At 37.3% G+C, this 18467-nt stretch overlaps 1 protein-coding gene across 2 annotated transcripts; it reads left to right on the forward strand.

Moving 5' to 3' along the window:
* Positions 1-64: 64 nt before the first annotated feature.
* bms1 (BMS1 ribosome biogenesis factor) lies at positions 65-17014 on the forward strand. Of its 2 annotated transcripts, none has more exons than XM_046854096.1 (23): positions 65-225; positions 522-714; positions 2888-3078; positions 3187-3266; positions 3344-3532; positions 3710-3852; positions 4163-4284; positions 4482-4675; positions 6237-6376; positions 6477-7267; positions 7674-7775; positions 7984-8141; positions 8255-8336; positions 8416-8495; positions 8583-8768; positions 9309-9497; positions 9631-9811; positions 9913-9971; positions 10799-10921; positions 11399-11546; positions 13768-13943; positions 14400-14561; positions 16404-17014. In XM_046854096.1, the coding sequence occupies exons 2-23, from the start codon at positions 539-541 to the stop codon at positions 16629-16631; spliced, it is 3900 nt and encodes a 1299-aa protein (XP_046710052.1). In that variant the 5' UTR covers positions 65-225; positions 522-538; the 3' UTR covers positions 16632-17014. The 2 variants fall into 2 exon arrangements, with proteins under 2 accessions (XP_046710052.1, XP_046710051.1); XM_046854095.1 differs by having other exon boundaries at positions 72-224; positions 520-714; positions 6474-7267.
* Positions 17015-18467: the final 1453 nt, after the last annotated feature.

The raw sequence follows: 18467 nt of genomic DNA on the forward strand, positions 1-18467 counted from the left end.
TTAAATGCAATTGTACCTTGTTCGCGGAACTCTCAAACTCGGAACACGTGTTAACATTTGGTTTACCCGGACAAAATATTCGCGACGGAACAAGTCCCGGATGTGGTGCACACGTGAAACTCTTTGGTGCTCACGATTTGGGACTATGACATGATACAAACCCATTTGGTCAGTTTGAATTGATTTTCGGCAACAGTGGTTTTGAGAAGAACAAGTTCAAAAAAGGTAGTTTGTTTTATTCAAGTCATTCGTTTATTTAGAACATCGAAAGCTGAATGTTTACTAACCGCATAACGAAATAATGTAGCTATTATGGCTAACTATTTACAACAGCCAGCAGGAATTCTCAGTGTTTGCGAGTAGACAAAAATAAAACGGCTTTATCCTCACGTTTTAGAACGGAGCCCTTGTCATTTCAAGAAATCTTGATCAGGCCATAAACTAGTGATGGTTCCTGTAAGACAGCGGCGGATTTATTTCGGTTTGTGATCTAACCAATAGCTGTCTTTTAACACGCACAGATCCCAGAGGTGTGAAGATGGAGGCAAAGGAGCAGAAACGGCATCAGCAGAAGCAAAGTGGTCCTAAGGCTGAAAAGAAGAAGAAGAGGAAACAGCGGGGTCAGGGGGCAGAGCTGGAGCAGGATGAGCGTAAAAGGAATCCAAAAGCATTTTCAGTGCATTCGGCCGTGCGCATGGCCCGGACCTTCCACAGGTCAGTGGAATATGATTTCATAGTGTAAATAGGATGGGTGTGCAATAAAGTGACCATCTTCATTACAGTGTGAATTTAATCATCGTGTCCAATCTAGATTTCACAGCAGTTTCTGTAGTCTTCCATTTCAAGACTATTTGGTATCTCAGCTATAGCTCAATATAGTTCAGGTTTGGTAAGTGTAAAACCTGACACCGAAATTTCCAAAGGAAGTTCTTCCTCATGCCACGAAAATGTCCTTGTACCAGATAGCCATTATTCTGTTAGTTTAATTATTAGAGTAAATAAGTTTCTAGCTGTAGGAAATTAAACATAGAGAATATCAATGAATCCAACTTTTTTTATTTAATGTAAATTCCTTCATTCATTCTGAAGGTGCCGCATGCTTTGTGACACTCAAACAGCTAATTATGGAGCGTTTGAGGCAGTGGCACATGGCGAGGAAAATGTTTGCTGTCATTATGGAGCAAAACATTCTTCAGCTTTTCCAAAGTATAGTGCAGAGAACATTTACTTTCATGATTTGGCCCTTCTCTCCATTCTTTCAGAAAGACTGAATAGTCAATGTAGGAATATTCATACATTTCAAAATGGTCTTGAAAAATGGCAGAAAAAATATGGAAGTGTCAAAGTTTGAACCAACTTTTAAAACCACACATCATCCTCTTAGGTTACACAATTTATGTACTATTCATTATGCTTTGCTATATATGCTCATTTGATAGAGTTTTAGTAACTCTGGAGTTTATACACACAGTGCAGTGGATACACACACTGTCCACTTGATTAGGAACACCTGCACATTGGGGCAGTTATCTAAACAGTCATTCATTTGGCAGCAGCACAATGGGGGGGAAAAGCATGCAGATTAAGATAAAGAGCTTCAGTTAATGTTCACATCAAACATCACAATGAAGAAAACATATGATCACTGTGACTTTGATCATGGTATTGTCATAGTAATGGGTTAGTATTTTATAAACTGCAGATCTAGGATTTTCACATACAGTAGTGTTTATCCATTCAATTCCTTAGTCCAAGCCTCAGCAGACTAAACATGTTCCTACTCTGACCTTGTAGACAAATATAAATATTATACAATGGTACCTTGACCTACGAGTGCATTAATGTTTGAGATTTCCGAGGTACGAGCGGTTACTCAGTCGATTTTTTGCTTTGTTACGCGTGCAAAAATTGAGGTACAAGCTCGAGACGCCGCTGCTAGATGGTGAAGCGAAGCCAGAAAGAGAAGATTGTGACAAATTAAGATAAGCAAAGAAGAAAAGTAAAAAAAAATTAAAGTTTAGGGATACGTAGTGTACAGGAGTGATAGTAAAAAAAAAACGAGTTTTCCCTCCACCGCTGCTTATTGTCCACGAAATGAATTAAACTCGTAGGTCAAGGTACCACTGTATAATATAAAAAAGATGAGTTATGGAGTCCTTCTGTATAGAGAAACTTAAACCGCTTTTTTTTGGTAAAGTTTAGGATAATCTATCGTATTTTAGCAAATCAAAGTAGTATGAGATTTAATGTGGCAGAATAGATTGTATAAAATTGCTGTAGTTGAGTCAGTTGTTATTCCTTCAAGTCTTATTAATGACATTTTCAAATAAAAATCATTAAAAATAATAAATTTTAAAGTCTCTTTGTTGATTGATGCAAAATCTTTCAAAAAATAATTCTGGTGCATTGAGAAATATTTGTATAAAAAAACATAAATAATACAGCTTTATGAAAAGAAAAAAAGCTGGTATGGTTATTTTATATGAATGTCTAACTATAACTATATACAGTGGAACCTCGGAGCTCGCGAGGGTTAGGGACCAAGACCGGTCATGAAGTTCAATTTTCGCAACCTTTGATACGCCCCTTCCAACCCAGTAAAAACCCAAAGAACACTATACGAAATCGATTTAAATGAGTAAATAACACTATTTCACTCCATACATAATAAAAATAGTTTTAAAGCATTTTTTAGACAATTTTAATGAGATAAACCTTGATTAGAAATGTTAAAACTAGCGTTTTGTGCAGCTCGCGGTTGCTCACAAACCGATCTGAATGAGAGTCGCCGGTCGGAATGAAAGTCGCGAGCATGCGAGGTCGCGAGCGCTGAGGCCGCGAGCTCTGAGGTTCCACTGTATGTATAATATGCATTTTCCCTACATAGGACACAAGACATAAAGACTAAGAAGCATCACATACCTTTGGTAGACCGCACACCTTTGGAACCTCCACCTGTTGTGGTGGTTGTGATGGGACCTCCGAAAGTGGGCAAGAGCACCCTCATCCGTTGCCTAATCAAAAATTATACACGGCAGAAGCTTTCAGACATCTGTGGGCCTGTAACAATAGTATCAGGTGAATTAGTAATTGCTTTTATGCATTTATGCAAAACATTTCTTTATACACATAGTATATTTTAAAAGACTAATACATAGTTTTAAAGTTTTGTCCATTTCTTTGTAGGGAAGAAGAGGCGTCTGACCTTTATTGAGTGTAACAACGATATCAATACCATGATCGATTTGGCAAAGGTTGCAGACCTGGTGAGTGTCGTGTTTGAAACATTTTACGAGTTCAAGGCTGAACTCTTAACTGACTGAGTTATTTTTCTTTCCACCAGGTCTTGATGCTGATAGATGCTAGCTTTGGCTTTGAAATGGAAACCTTTGAGTTCCTTAACATCTGTCAGGTCCATGGTTTCCCACGTGTTATGGGAGTGCTCACACATTTGGACTCTTTTAAAAACAACAAGACACTCAATAAGACCAAAAAGCGCCTCAAACATCGCTTCTGGACTGAAGTATATCAGGTAAAAGCCACATATTACTAAAATCAACATGATTTGAAATTATTAGGTGTTATCTTAACTATTTTAAATCAGTAAGCATATTTTATATATATATATATATATATATATATATATATATATATATATATATATATATATATATAATATATATATACTCAACTGCTCTTTATGTAATAGGGAGCCAAGCTGTTTTACCTGTCTGGGATGGTGTATGGAGAGTACCAGACACAGGAAGTGAGGAACCTTGGACGATTTATTTCCGTCATGAAGTTTAGACAGCTGGTGTGGCAAACGTCTCACCCTTATGTTGTGGCTGATCGGTAAGTGAAGGGGAGAAGAAAACTTTCTTTGGGGTCCCTTCTTTGACGCCAAACTCTTTGGGGTTAATGTAGGAGTTACATTTTCCGCCAGTGAGGAGACCGGCAGTGCTAAATTGCTTATACAGTAGGTGCAATGCGTTTTTTTATTGTGCCTTGCTATATACTGACGCCCCATTCAGTGTGTGTGGATTCCTCATGCCCAGTGTTCCCAGTGGTCCCATATCCACCACTTCCCTGCACAAAATGTGAGCTGTTCACTTAAAGTTCAAAATGATGATGAATGTTTGATCAAACTTTTCTGTACTCTCAGGATGGAAGATCTCACTGATCCAGAAGCTATTCGAGTAGATTCTAAGTGTGACAGAACCGTCTCTCTGTATGGCTACTTGCGTGGGTCGTTTCTGAAGAACAAAGGCCAGGTTCACATTCCAGGTACAAAGGCCATCTGTAATCCCTCTGTATCAACAGACTCATATTCTGTGACATTTTAAAAAGCTAGATATTTAGATTAGATACTAAAGTGTCAAAACATTTGATTGACAGAATATTTTAATTATTTTGATTGTTTCTTAAAACACTGTTAATGCTGTTTGTGATTGGACTGCAATGCATTAAAACATGTTTTACAGGAGTAGGAGACTTCTCTGTATCAGACGTTAGCTTTCTTCCTGACCCATGCCCACTGCCTGAGGTTCTGAAGAAGAGAGCTCTAAATGAGAAGGAGAGACTGCTGTATGCTCCCATGGCAGGGGTTGGAGGTGTGGTGTACGATAAAGACGCAGTGTACATTGACATGCCTGTTGGTCACATCAAACAGGATCAGGTCGGGTCAATTTGTTTCTTCTCTTTGCTGAAAAATGTTCACTGTTTTTAAATAGCAGTAAACAGGGCTAAGCAATATGACTCTAATGCCCATGACACTGCATATAAAAAGTGTTTCTACATTAATGAGGTTTATTAATAAAAACACACACCACAGAAAAGGGTTTATTTCCAAGTCTGTTGTTTGAAGAAAAAAAAATAAAACAATAAAAAAAATAAATGGTGTTTGGGACAATGAGGTTTGTGTCTCCACTCTTCCACAGAACACTTATTTCATTATGATGGTTATCTTTTTTCTAGGTGATTTAGATGATCCTTTTTAAACAAGTTATTGTTATTTTTATTAGTGTTTAAACAACATGTAATAGGAATGATGTGGTGATGCTCTTCTGTTTCCCCCCTAAAATTGATGCCAGCACTTCCTAACATTTATACATATGTGCTTATTATTCTTTATTTATTTATTTATTTATTTATTTATTTATTTATTTATTTATTTATTTATTTTATTTAAAGAACATACAATAATTTTAATCAGTTTAGTTAGTTTAACATACACAAAACAGTTGCTTTCTTACCAGTTATGTATAATGCAATGCATCTTGTCATAATGAGAAATTCCACATGACTGAAAACTTAGTTACAGCTTTAACTCTGTTGTATTGGAGTTCTCAAAAAATGGTACATTACAGAAAATGTCATAACCATCCTAATAATTAACCATAATTTAAAAACAAATCGATTATGTGGAACATCTGACACGTTTCTGTCCCTGTGGGTGAGCTTTTAATACAAACGATGACACATGAGATTTAGTACATTAATATACCTCTGCGATTTTTGCTTTGCAGCTGGTCAGATTTAGACAATATATTAAATTCAGCAGCGCGCTCATATAATCACAAAGAAATGGTTTAACAAAACATGTAACCTGCTTTATTTGTAAAAATCAAAAAATGTAGTTTAATAAGAAATTATAATTTTTTTTACTCTGTTTCAGGATGTACAAGTAGAGTGAAGTTAAAAACCTTTATTACAGAAAATACTATTTTTTTTAAGAAAGCTGTACACATGTAAATGGAGCCTTTTATTTTACTTACTTTACTTACTTATGTTGTACATTACATTGTGCCGTTTGTACTGTCAAAGAGCTTTAATGATCCAGGTTGTACTTCACTTACACTACCTGAACAAAGGTTGCCTTATTTACATGACAAATCTTAATAGAGTTGCATTATTTTTAAATTGTGAAATGTTTGAAATGCTGCAGCTAACAAGTTGCAGTTTGGAAGATAAGAAATTTCATTTTTACCTAAATGGTTTATTTGAAATATAGAGGTTTTTTTTTTTACTGTACAATAGGTACTGCTCAGCAAATTGAAATTGTATCCTTCCATCATGAGTGTTGTGGTGTTACAGTTAGGGATATTGCCCACTCTACTGATGATAAATCAGAAAACAGTTCCTGCATTCAGGCCTCCTTTTTTAAACCATGTTGGTGTGGTATGGTGGCTGCTGCTGTTGCACGTTCTGTAAAAGAGCATCTGCCTTTTTTCTGATAGGAGGAGGTACGTCCTGCTACGGAGCTGATGCAGTCCCTCATGGGCACACAAGCGACGCTGGATGCCAAGATTGCTGCCAGCAAAGTTTCACTGTTCACAGGAACTGCAGCCTTGACTCCAGAGGAAGTGCAGGAGAAAAGGTTCTATTACATTGTCATTTAGTTAATTTCGGTTGGTTGAACATTTCCCCTTCATTTCTCTTGTATACCCATCATCTGAGCCTTTGTGTTTCTTTAACAGTGGGAAGGAAGGACCTGTGGAGAGTCGAGTGTTTGACCCAGAGACTCAGAGAGAGAGGAGAAAAGCTGTCTTTAGTGAGGAAGAAGAGAAAGACACCGGGGAAGGAAGTGACGACGAGGAGTCCGATGAATGTGAAAGTGAGGAAGAAAAAGTTGAGGAGGAAGATGATGAAGATGAGGAAGCAGTAGATGATGAGGAGGAGGAGGACCATAGCAATGATGGCAGCAAACAGGACACGAGTGAAGTTTCAAACCCTGGAAGAAAAACTATGAAAGAGGATGCTCCCCCGGTGAAGAGACAGAAGCTGGAGAAAAGTGGGAAAGACACTAGGCCTGTGGTTGAGATGCCTGTATTTGCAGATAGTGATGACGACCTAGAGAATAGTGAAGAATCAGAAGAGGAGGCTGAGGAGGAGTTGGAGGAGGAAATGGAGGAGAAACAGAAACCTAAGAAAAAAAGCTCAGCACCCCCAGACTCTGGTCACTGCTCTGAGGAGGAGGGGGATGATGACGATGATGACGACGATGATGATGATGATGATGATGATGATGATGATGATGACGACGACGACAATGAAAAGGAGGTGCACAGTGATAGCGACACAAAAATGGAAGAACAATTAAATGTTAAATCAAGCTTAAGAAAAGCTGCAAAGCTAAAGACTGCTCCTGATGAGGAGGAGGATGAAGATGAGGAGGAGGATGAAGAAGAGGAGGAGGAGGATGAAGACGAAGAAGATGAGGAGGAGATGGAAGCAGAATTTGAAGGGGAGCTGGGATCTGAAACTGCTGGTATGTTCTCAGTCACTTTGTTTTCTTCACTATTATTAGTCTAATTTATTGAGGCTTTAAACCACTTTGTTCCCTGATTCTTATTTTTATTTTACAACAAGGAACTTACAGGGGGGTTTACCACAACCCAAAATTAATGATGTTTTGATCCTCATTAACTTCTGTTTAATGTGTTTATTTTAGGTTAACAATGTTACTGACTGAAGTTTATATCATTGAGTTTTATTATTTCTATGATATAAATATAAACAAACAACATACTGGCAACAGAACACACAAAATGTGATCAAATAAATGATGATTTATACAGTGTATCACAAGCTGTTAATGGGTGACATATTGTGTAGCCACACATTTTTCTTCCCTTTCTTCCTCCCATTGCCTCTGTTTGACCCGTGTCTCTCAGGAGCACTACGCTGGAAAGATGATTTGGCCCGGAAAGCCAGTGAAGCATATCAGAGACGGCAGCATGCTGCAGCTAACCTACGCAAGCTGGTGTATGGTACAGGTGAGCGAGCAAATCACAAGCATAGTTAAATCTCTGGATACGCTTTGATTTATTATACAGGGTATGTTTAAAAATTGATCTGCTTCTCCTATAAAAGTAGAACGTAGGCTTTTATGGAGCATAGAGTTCTGTTGTTGCCTTTGTGACTTGTAAAGGCAAGAGAGTTTCGAGTGGAAGGTAGTTTGTACTTATCATTTGTTTGTTGCAGTCATGGGACACGATGAGGAAGAAGTAAACAGTGAGGAGGAGGAGTTGGGTGGGCTGTTCCGTGTTAGTCGACCAGAGAAGAGTAAGAAAGTAAGAGCAGATGCCGTGGACTGCTCACGTTTCCAGCCTGATGCAAGTCATGACTGGGACCAGGAGGAGGTAATGAATGTGTTCAGCACACTGCCTTATCGAAATCCCTCCGCTTTCATTGTTTTAAATAAAAAAGCTCTGGAATACTCAGGAAACTGAATTTATTACACATTTCCTCTCAGATGCTGGCCTCCATTAGGGACTGCTTTGTAACTGGAAAATGGGAAGGAGACAAAGATGCTGCCACTCTGCTTAAAGAGGATGGTAAGGACATTATCTGGCTATTTTTCTCTTTCAGCAAAAATGTGTTTCTGTTCTTTCTAATTTATTCTTATTGCACTAGATGAAATGTATGGAGATTTTGAGGACCTGGAAACTGGAGAGGTTCACAAAACAAACTCTGGCAAAATGGATGCAGCTGAGGTATGGGGATTAGAACAACTTTCTTTCATATTTCATTTATTTATTTATTTATTCATTTATTTATTTGTGTATGCTTATAATGAGCAGGGAGATGATGAGCAGGAGGAGGAAGAGGAGGAGGAGGCACCCAAGGTAAAGGTTGATGATGAAACTCAGAAAAACAAGCGTCTGGAAAAGAAGAGGAGATTGAAGGAGCGGTTCAATGCAGAATACGATGATGGAGATGCTACCTACTTTGATGACCTTAAAGAGGAGATGCAGAAGCAGGCTGAGGTCAGAGGTCACAGCTATATTCCTCCTAACATTTAAGCATCTGTTTAGTTTTTTTGTCTTTTTTTTTTTTTTTTTGCCATTTCTGAACTTAGTCATTCAAGATAAAAGTTTGATGATATGTCCAGAGCTCATAACTGAATATGAATGTTCTTACACAGCAGTTTGGATAAAAAAAAAAAAATAATCATATGGAAATATATAATAATTATATATAAAAAATACAATCATGCCGTTAACACACATTACAATTTAGCTGGGAATCAGAGATATCAACATAGTCACGCATAGGTATAATGTTGTTAAGTAAGGGATGTCCAATCATCCAGTGACAAAATTAAGCATGTAACTTAAAAGTTTCTGAACAATAATTAACAGCTTTTTAATCTTTTGAATAATTGACAGTAATTTATTTTCCTAAATAAAATTGTGATCTCCCCGCAGTATCATGTTTGTCCAACAGGGGAAACATCACACAGGTTATATGCCTCTAACAAGTTTCTCCGCGCGCGTGTGTGTGTGTGTGTGTGTGTGTGTGTGCAGCTTAACAGAGCTGAGTTCGAGGACATGGATGATGAGACTCGTGTTCAGTATGAGGGCTTTAGACCTGGCATGTATGTGCGTCTGGAAATCCCTGCGCTTCCTTGCGAGTTTGTTACCAACTTTGACCCACATTATCCAGTCATCCTTGGTGGCTTGGGAGCCAGTGAAGGCAATATAGGATATCTGCAGGTGAGCATTAATCATAAGACCTTGACTATGTCCTTGTTCTCTATATGAATCTATGAGAGTTCATGACTTCCTGATCAGAATGTTGACTAAAATGTTAACTGACACTTTTTTGGGTGCTATCTCTTGACTATAGATGCGTCTAAAGAAACACCGCTGGCATAGTCGTATCCTGAAGACCCGTGACCCTCTCATTCTGTCGTTAGGCTGGAGACGTTTCCAGACTATTCCTCTCTACCACATCGAAGACCACAATGGCCGCCATCGCCTGCTTAAATACACTCCTGAACATATGCACTGTGGTGCCTCTGTCTGGGGTAAGAGAGCTACCACTTCCGATAGTATAGTTCAAGAAGGGTACATTTTTCACATTTTTGGTGTTCTTCACCCTAATTTCTCTTTTCACATTACTCTGTAGGACCCATCACACCCCAGGGGACAGGCTTTCTTGCTGTTCAAAGTGTTGCAGGAACTCAAGTAAGATTAACATAATGAAATTAAGGCTTCAACTAACGATTATTTTGATAGTCAATTAATCGGATGATTATTAATTTATTTTTCGATGAATCATTTAAAAAATAAGATGTTTTGCTTATAACTATATAAAACCCTAATTCAGGGTATTTATGTATAAAAGTGTGCTTTTAAAAATGCAGAAGCCACATATTGAGTTTAATTATCTTTAATTTTGACATTTTAAAGCTTATAGTGGCCTGTTGTTGAGGAGTGCATGGGAGATTTTTTTTTTATAATAATTGCAGATGGCATGTTGACAACTATTCTATAAATAATTTATATAAGATGTAATAGAATTGTTTTTTGTTTTTACATTTTGTTCACTTGTGAAGATATAAGCATGTAAAAAAAACAGCAGTAGCAGCAGTCTAGTGGTGCAAAAAGCAGCATGTAAACGGTTTTTACATACCGTGCTGATGTTTCACCAGTGTGTGTTCTTTTCATGTGCTTGTGCTTCACTGTGGTACTTCCATCCAACACAAACTCCGCTTTGCATAACTTCCAGATTAGTCTTTTTTGTTGCGTTTAAAATAAAATTACTCACATGATTTGAGGTGCACACCTTTTCCTTTTGCATGCGGCGGTGTTCTCTTGCTGTCACGATAACCCGTAACTTGAGCAGCACAACTAATCTATAACAGCATTCGGTGACGATGAATTTCATTATATTGATTTTATCCATTACTTGTTGCAGCTCAAATTGAAATATCTTTTAACCAGTTTATCTGTGTTTCCTGTTTGTGAGCATTTCCACTTTAATTTCTTTTCATCTATCTCAATTTCCTTAGGCAAATTTCCGCATTGCAGCCACTGGAGTTGTTCTGGACTTGGACAAATCTGTGACCATAGTGAAGAAGCTGAAGCTGATTGGAAACCCCTATAAGATTTTTAAGAACACCTGCTTTATCCAGGTAGGGCATCCTGCAAAGTAAAACTACTGTGTACAGATGCAGCAGTGCTACACGTGTCTAAAATGTTTTAGAAGTGATGGTTAATTTTATAGTACAGCAGCCGCCCTTGTACGATTTTCCCATGCAATGCTATTTGCATGTGTGGGATGTGAATTTGGTTTTATTCAGTGATCTATGCCATCTGTGACCCTGTGCTCCAGAGGGTGTAATTAACCATGTTCTCAATGTGCAAGGAGGCTGGCAGGGTCCTTGTTTTTTCTGACACTGCCAGTTGGGAGGCTAGGACTTTTCATTTCATGTGCTTGGTAGGTTAAAATGTGTCATGCTGGAGACAGTGGCAGTATAACAGAGAGAATGCTGGGATTTCTCTGATTAAGCTGAAAAGAAAAAAATATCTATTTAATTAACTGTTGTTCAAAAATAATTGGTTTCTTCTGATTGTAAAGGCATGTCACTGTTTTTCCTTTGCTTTCTTAGGGAATGTTTAACACTGTTCTGGAGGTTGCGAAGTTTGAAGGAGCCTCTATCCGCACAGTCAGCGGGATCAAAGGTCAGATTAAAAAGGCTTTGCGGACACCACCTGGAGCCTTCCGAGCCACATTTGAGGACAGACTTCTGATGAGTGGTAAGTTAGATTTTGTACTTGGCGAAGCTGCTTTTGAACGACAATGCTAATGGAAAATACTTTTGGCTAAACATTTCATAATACCTGCATCCAAAACGCTATTATGTGCACGAACTAGCAAGCCTTAAGTAGTACTGCCAGACAATTCATATAGTAGTATGTTATCCAGGATGTGGTGCCAGTTTTGTTACTCTGAGGGTATAATTATTTCTTTCTGCTGCTCGAATATTATTGAGATGATATAAGAATTAAACTTAATTGTGTCATGGTCACAGTTACTGAGCACAAAAAGGCTAAAATGTCTTATTGTTTAGTGGTAAACTGTGTAGTTGTGGGTCAATTTTCATTAGAAATAGCTCGCAAAAATGCATCGTATAGTGTACTCTGAGTATTCTCTGTATTCACTCGGCTAAATGGTTTTTATTCTTCAGCCTGCCGAAAACATTATACAGGATTTGAGTATACAGCAGTTAATGTACACACCAAGTTGAACAGAAGCTGTCGAAGATATGATATAATTAAGCTTAAAGTACAAAAATTCACAAACACCACCTGCTCACTACCACCAGCTCAGCAACTTTCCTACTGGAAAACGATATAAATTCTGTATTTTCTTTCACAATTCTGCTGATCGTTCAAATTTAAGAGCCAAGTAAAATCTAAGCTATTCCATCAGTGCAAGATCGTGTATTCTATTGGATCCTGTTATTCTCTCTCTCTTTTGCTGTCGCAGTGTAGTCAGAATTCTTCCAGGCCTGAAGTTAGATCATGATGGTTTTTGATATGTCTGAGCTGGCATACAATGGGCCAGGATTGGCAGGAAATTGATATGTATATGACTCCCCTGACACAGCGGTTGTACAGAATGAAAAAGGCATGGTTATTACTACTACACAGGATTGTCAGTGTGACTCACAGCAGCTCAACCTCACATTGCATTTTCTTTTTTTCCTTCCCTGATTGAATCATATAAATAAAAATTTACTTTGTAAACAAATCACCCAGTGTTAGCAATGGTAAGCATTTTGTCTGTCTTGTTTTGATTTTTTTGGTGGGTTCAAATCAAATGCCAGATACGTCATTTATATGGATTCTGGAAAATATGGAAATCTAAATTATCCTTTAAAAAAGGGTTAAATATTCTGGAAATGCAGGGTCAGTGCAGTGTAAAGTTAGATTGCTAAGCCAAGGGGTTTGCATATTTTAGCATATTTTCCTTTCTTCCTTCATCCTTTGCTAATGATGGTTTAACTCCCTGCCAAGATAACACTACTCTTACCCATCTCTAAGAGTTGCACTCAAAGCAGTGAACCTCATATATTCCAAAGGAAGAAAAGCTTTCTAGAGGATTTTGAGCTTACCCAAAGGATTTGAGTGTGCTGACAGTAATAGGTGTGCAAGCTACATTCAGGGAATTTCTTTTTTCATTAGTCACCAACTGTGTCACTACTGAAGGCAGAGAAATAAAAAGATCCACAGAGGTGAGGGCCACTGAATCACCTAGTGCAGTCAGGCTACCTGCATGTGCTCATTTTACCATTATGTGACCTAAAAGAGCCCAGTAAGTGGACCATAACTGGAATTCTGACTAGTATGAGATTTTGTAGTTTAGGTCTTTAGAGTTTGAAAAATATGGAAAATCTAATTATTTTAAGAGTATGGATATTCTATTGTTAAAGCAATACTAGCTCAAAACGCAAAGAGGTTTTGACAAGATTAATATATAGTTTTGTTTTACAATTTTGATTATTCTCCTGAAATGGGGGGGAAACCTGTTTGTTTTATTTGGATGTTTTGGTGTATTTCTTATAAACCTATCCAATACAGATCTCTAAGCTTCTGCAAATTGTCATACGTCACCTTTAATTTGTAAGTATAATAACATTTGTAATCGGTTGTGTGAGTGTGGTATTTTGTCTTCCAGTCAGGAAACTTTTGCGATTTTAAGGTGAAATATTATGTTTGCATATATTTGCAGTTTTTCGTGTGAGGTGCGATTTGAAAGATTTTTTTTCTAAAAAGAATGGGGAACTGTGTTTCTTCCAACACAGTAAACACATTTTTAATAGATCTGCACATAGCTCTATTAGTAACAGTCTGTTTTATTGGGACTTGTACTCCTCTTCCGAATTTATGTGTAAAGATCAGTTCTACACCATGCCATACATTTGCATTTGAATGAATGTCAATATTTTATTTATGCCATTGTGTGTCTTTGTAGATATTGTATTCCTGCGATCCTGGTATCCTGTCTCGGTTCCTCAGCTATACAACCCTGTAACTTCTCTGCTGATGTCTGTTGGGAAGAAGGACACGTGGATGGGTATGAGGACACTTGGACAGCTTAAACATGACTTGGGGATAAGGAACCAACCCAACCAAGACTCTCTGTACAAGGTAGTGCACTTGTTTTCATTGGGTAGATTGAAAAGGACATAAATATGGACACTTTCTTATAAGAATAAATGGCAGTAACCCCCAAGGATTGCACACAATGTCCTGGAATGTAACAGCTTCATCACAGATATAGATCACACTTTATCAAAATTTGCCAGAGAATAAAGCAAAAGCTGTCAACTTGCTAAAAGATTGGTTTGGTTAGGTCTGCTTCAGTCAGGTTATATCAGAAGGTTAGAATGTGTGTTAGGTCTCTCTCTCTCTCTCTCTCTCTCTCTCTCTCTCTCTCTCTCTCTCTCTCTCTCTCTCTCTCTCTCTCTCTCTCATGTGCAAGTGTTATCCTACTTTAAATGCACAGCATCCCTGTTTGTTCAATAACACCACTGTACCGCTGAACCATTTCATGTTAATGAAACATCTGTATAACATCTCTTTTTTTTTTTTTTCTCCTTGTAGCCAATTGTGAGGCAGAAGAGACACTTCAACCCCCTCCATATCCCCAAAGATCTGCAGAAAGCTTTACCGTTCAAGAGCAAACCCAAGCACAAGGAGGCCAGGGGCAAAACCCCTAGAGATATGCAAAGACCCGTCGTGATCAGGGAGCCTCATGAGAGGAAGGTAAGCAATCAGTGTGGTTATGTATCACTATAAGAATTTAATTCAATTTTCTTGCAGTTTTGAAACACCTACAATTAGACTTAAAGTTAATCCACCAAGGATGTCTTCTGAGCATAACGTTCCAATTATTGCATCTGTTTAATCCCTGTTGCAGCATTAACACTGGACACACTGTACTAGCTAATTTCTGAACCAATCCCCATGAAATCTCTCAAATATTTTGTAAACAGGACAAGAAATCTTATCTTTTTATCTCGTTATATTTTTTCCATCATGTTTTGCTTTCCATCTAGTAAACAGATATTCCTTGTAGACCTACAGTAATTGTTTCTTGTTGTAACAGCACAGATGCTTGCCTAAAACACTGCAGGAAGGTGTCCAGGCCCTGTTTCAATTTTAGACACACATTAAACACATTTCTGCGAGCACTTGATCTTTTAAAATCAAATTTTAATTTATTCTGTCAATTGGTGCAAATAAATACTGTAGAATTTAAAGGTATAGGGTAAATTTGTGGATTTATTTTCCCCCTGTCCCCCACCCCACCTGTACTTAGATAAATATTGTAAGATTCTGAACATATTACTTGTTTCAGCTTATTGAATTTTGCTTGCATTTTTAACACTCCTCTCTAGATGGTTCTATGTTATGGCAGGATTGAAACTAAAATTGAATGTCAATCTGTAACTGTCATAATTTTAGGCAGCTTATCTTGATTAGAGTGTATAAATCTAAATTGCATGTGTTTCATGAATTAATAATAATCTTAGAAGGCAGGGAAATTGTGACAGCAGCTGTGGAAAGATTTGTTGTCCTTTAATTGTTAAATCATTGTAGTTTAAACCTCTCAGCTAACCTGTTTTAGTGGAAGTCTTTCAGTCAGAGTCTTTGGCAGCATTTTTAGTCTGTCATGCTTAAGCAGTACAGAGTCAAAGCATGTTTCCACAGGGCAGTGAAATAATGTCTAAAATAACTAATTTTGCCTTTTAAATATAAGAATTATGCCTTAAGGATTTTTTCAACATCCAAATATATATAAAAAATCTATGGTGCAGGGCACCTGTAGGAAGGTGTTCTGTTATTTATTTGCCACTAGAGGCTTTCTGGATGTGTATTATCATATGTACCGCATATCTTTGTTTTTGCTCTACAGCTGTTTGAATATGAGGCAATGTTGCACTAAGGTTAAAAGAAAAAAGCTTAAAGCATTGCAACCAGTGCCACTTTAATAAATGATGATTTTAAATAAATTATGTGCTTGACCCCTGCAATAATAAATATTATAGCTCCATTTCTTAATTTTCATTGTTTGGAGCTACATTTTTCGGTTCTGTGTACGAAGTGCTGCAAAAGTGAATAAAAGAGTTTATACTCATGTGCTTCAGCTTCGCAATTCAAATAATTTAGTAACCCGTTATGATCTTAAGATCTTTTTTGTTTCAATTATATATAAATGTATCTATTATTTCTAATTTAATAAACTGCTTCACTGCAGCTATATTTTTGCACTGTGCCTATGGGGCAATCAAATGTGTGTCGAGGTCTGTTTACTGATTATATCCCATTATAATTTATTCAATATAGTTACCCTTATGAATTATTAACTAATATCGGAAGCTAGTCGAGAATGCAATTTCATCATCATAAGGGAAAACACGGTATAATGTAAGCATCCAAGATGCTCAGAAGTAATGTTTTTTTAATATAATTTTTATAATTAGAATTTCCACAGACAATTCATGTCAGTAAATTTATCATCCAAGTCTATTGCACACTTTGCACTATCGCAAGTGTGTTGTAATGTTGCCACTTTAGTTTAACTTCTCTTCCCCTCTGCACCAGGTGGCAGCATTGCTCGATGCCCTGAGCACCATCTATTCTCACAAGAAGAAGTCATCTCAAGCAGAACAACACATGAAGCACAAAGAATTCCTTAAGAACAAGGAGAAACAGGAAGCAGAGAAGCTGAAGCGGCAGAAAGAAGAGCGAAAAAAGGTGTACCGTGCTATGGGACAGAAAGAGAAGAAAAAACTCAAGGCCAGCCTAAAGGGAGCTTCTAAGGATGATTGAGCATACTGTATTTAATGCTGATGGACTTCAGCTCACTGGTCACCCATAGTTTGCCTATGTGTCCCTCTACACCAGCTGATGTGCAGCTCTAATGTAGAGATATACAAAGTTAATCGAGACACAGAGGAGGGCGTTGTTTGTGTTTAAACATACAAGCAAGAATCACGTGTAGTGGTGCTGTGAGCCAGCTCTTTGGGATTCTCTATTGTGAGAAGTATAATCACCATTGACATGTGACAGTAACACTTGTCTTGGAGATGTGAATGGCTATATATATATTTCTTGGTTTTTCCTGATTCCTGCAAGTCATATCAGTTTGATACCATGTAAATGCTTTGTAATGTTGGTTTTAATAAATGTAACTGTGTCTCCTGAACAGAAAATCTGGTAATTTCCTTCCTTAAAATTTCTTCTGATCCATGAGTTAAAAAAAAAGAAATGAGCTGGGCAAAAAAAAGAGCTGGTTATTGCTATTGGTGTAAATATTATTTCTTAAAGAAGAGAGAAGTATTCTCACATCACTAGCCTTCACTAATCACAGTGCAAACAGCAGTTTAAAACTCCAGCTGTTGACATATCTGCATGAGTAACAGCAGCTGTCACTGGATTACCTCAGGCCTCCAAGGAAGCAGAATTAATGTGATGACATTTTTATGTTTGATCCATATTTCTATAAAACACAAAAAAAAAATGGTGTACATATTATTAATTATTAGACAAACTGAGTTGTGTAAAAAGAGTGACATAAAAATAAGGTGCAAAATAGTCCCTGATCCTCCTTGTCCTCCAACCCTCATTGATGAAATTAGTGACATAATCATTAGTTCCAGCACAACACCCTTAACAGGTAGTGTATATGATGACTGATTATTTACATCATAGGTTTTAATAACCAGGATAATTCTGGCACAGTCTGAAGAAACATAATCATGTAATTGATACTTGAATTACTGTTTGTATATAATATCATAGAATCTCTGTTACTTTGTAGCTTTCTCTAAGTTTTCTTCTTACTTTTTCAGTTGCTCATCAGGGACAAACATACTTACAAAGAACATATTTACATTTAATCACCACATTGTCTGTGTAAACTGCTTTGAGACAATGTTCATTGTTAAAAGCGCTATACAAATAAAAATGAATTGAATTGAAAAATTGAACTTTTAAAAACTAAATGGGTGCAGTAAATTGCCTATAGGTGTGATTGTCAGTGAGCTGTGCCCTGTGTTGGGATGGCATCCCATTCAGGGTGTTTCCCCACCATGTTCCTGGTGTCCTCAGGGCACATCATGACCAGGATAATGCAATTACAGTTAATGAGTAAGTGATACTATTCTTGGTACTAGTGGATGAGAAATCGACTAGTCAAGAAGAAAAACTGAAATAGACCAAGAACACTTTCAGAATTTAGACCTGGATGTTTGAAAGTAGAGCACATAAATACGACCATAAAACCTTTTAAAACCTGAAAACTACAGTATGAGGAACAGAAGTCAGGTTGCAGTTTGTTAGAATGAACAATCTTGGGCCAAAGAAAAGGATGCCTTCTCATTTTGATTTCTTAAAATGTGTATTTGGGTGAAATTCTTGACAGCTTTTTTCAGAAGGAATTTATATATATATATAGACTGCATCTTGATGTTGAGTAGTTTTGTGAACCTAGACGTGTTGAATTTTACATCAAGCCTTTTAATCATTATCATGATTTTACTTCTGCGTACAAGAAGATTATAGAAGTAAATTTCCCTGTTAATAGCTTTTTCCCAACAGTTCACTGCAGTAATTGAGCAAATGGTGGCACAGGAGTTTCGCATCGGTTTAATTATTATTCATTTC

Source organism: Silurus meridionalis, chromosome 7 (genome assembly GCF_014805685.1).
Source record: "Silurus meridionalis isolate SWU-2019-XX chromosome 7, ASM1480568v1, whole genome shotgun sequence".
Taxonomy (NCBI): Eukaryota; Metazoa; Chordata; class Actinopteri; order Siluriformes; family Siluridae; genus Silurus; species Silurus meridionalis.

Excerpts from the sequence above, each read along its gene's own strand:
- bms1 (XM_046854095.1), top strand. The coding sequence starts at position 539 with ATGGAGGCAAAGGAGCAGAAACGGCATCAGCAGAAGCAAAGTGGTCCT. Across the intron at positions 9,812-9,912 it reads CTGTGGTGCCTCTGTCTGGG|GACCCATCACACCCCAGGGG; the intron begins GTAAGAGAGCTA and ends ATTACTCTGTAG. Across the intron at positions 10,922-11,398 it reads AGAACACCTGCTTTATCCAG|GGAATGTTTAACACTGTTCT; the intron begins GTAGGGCATCCT and ends TTGCTTTCTTAG.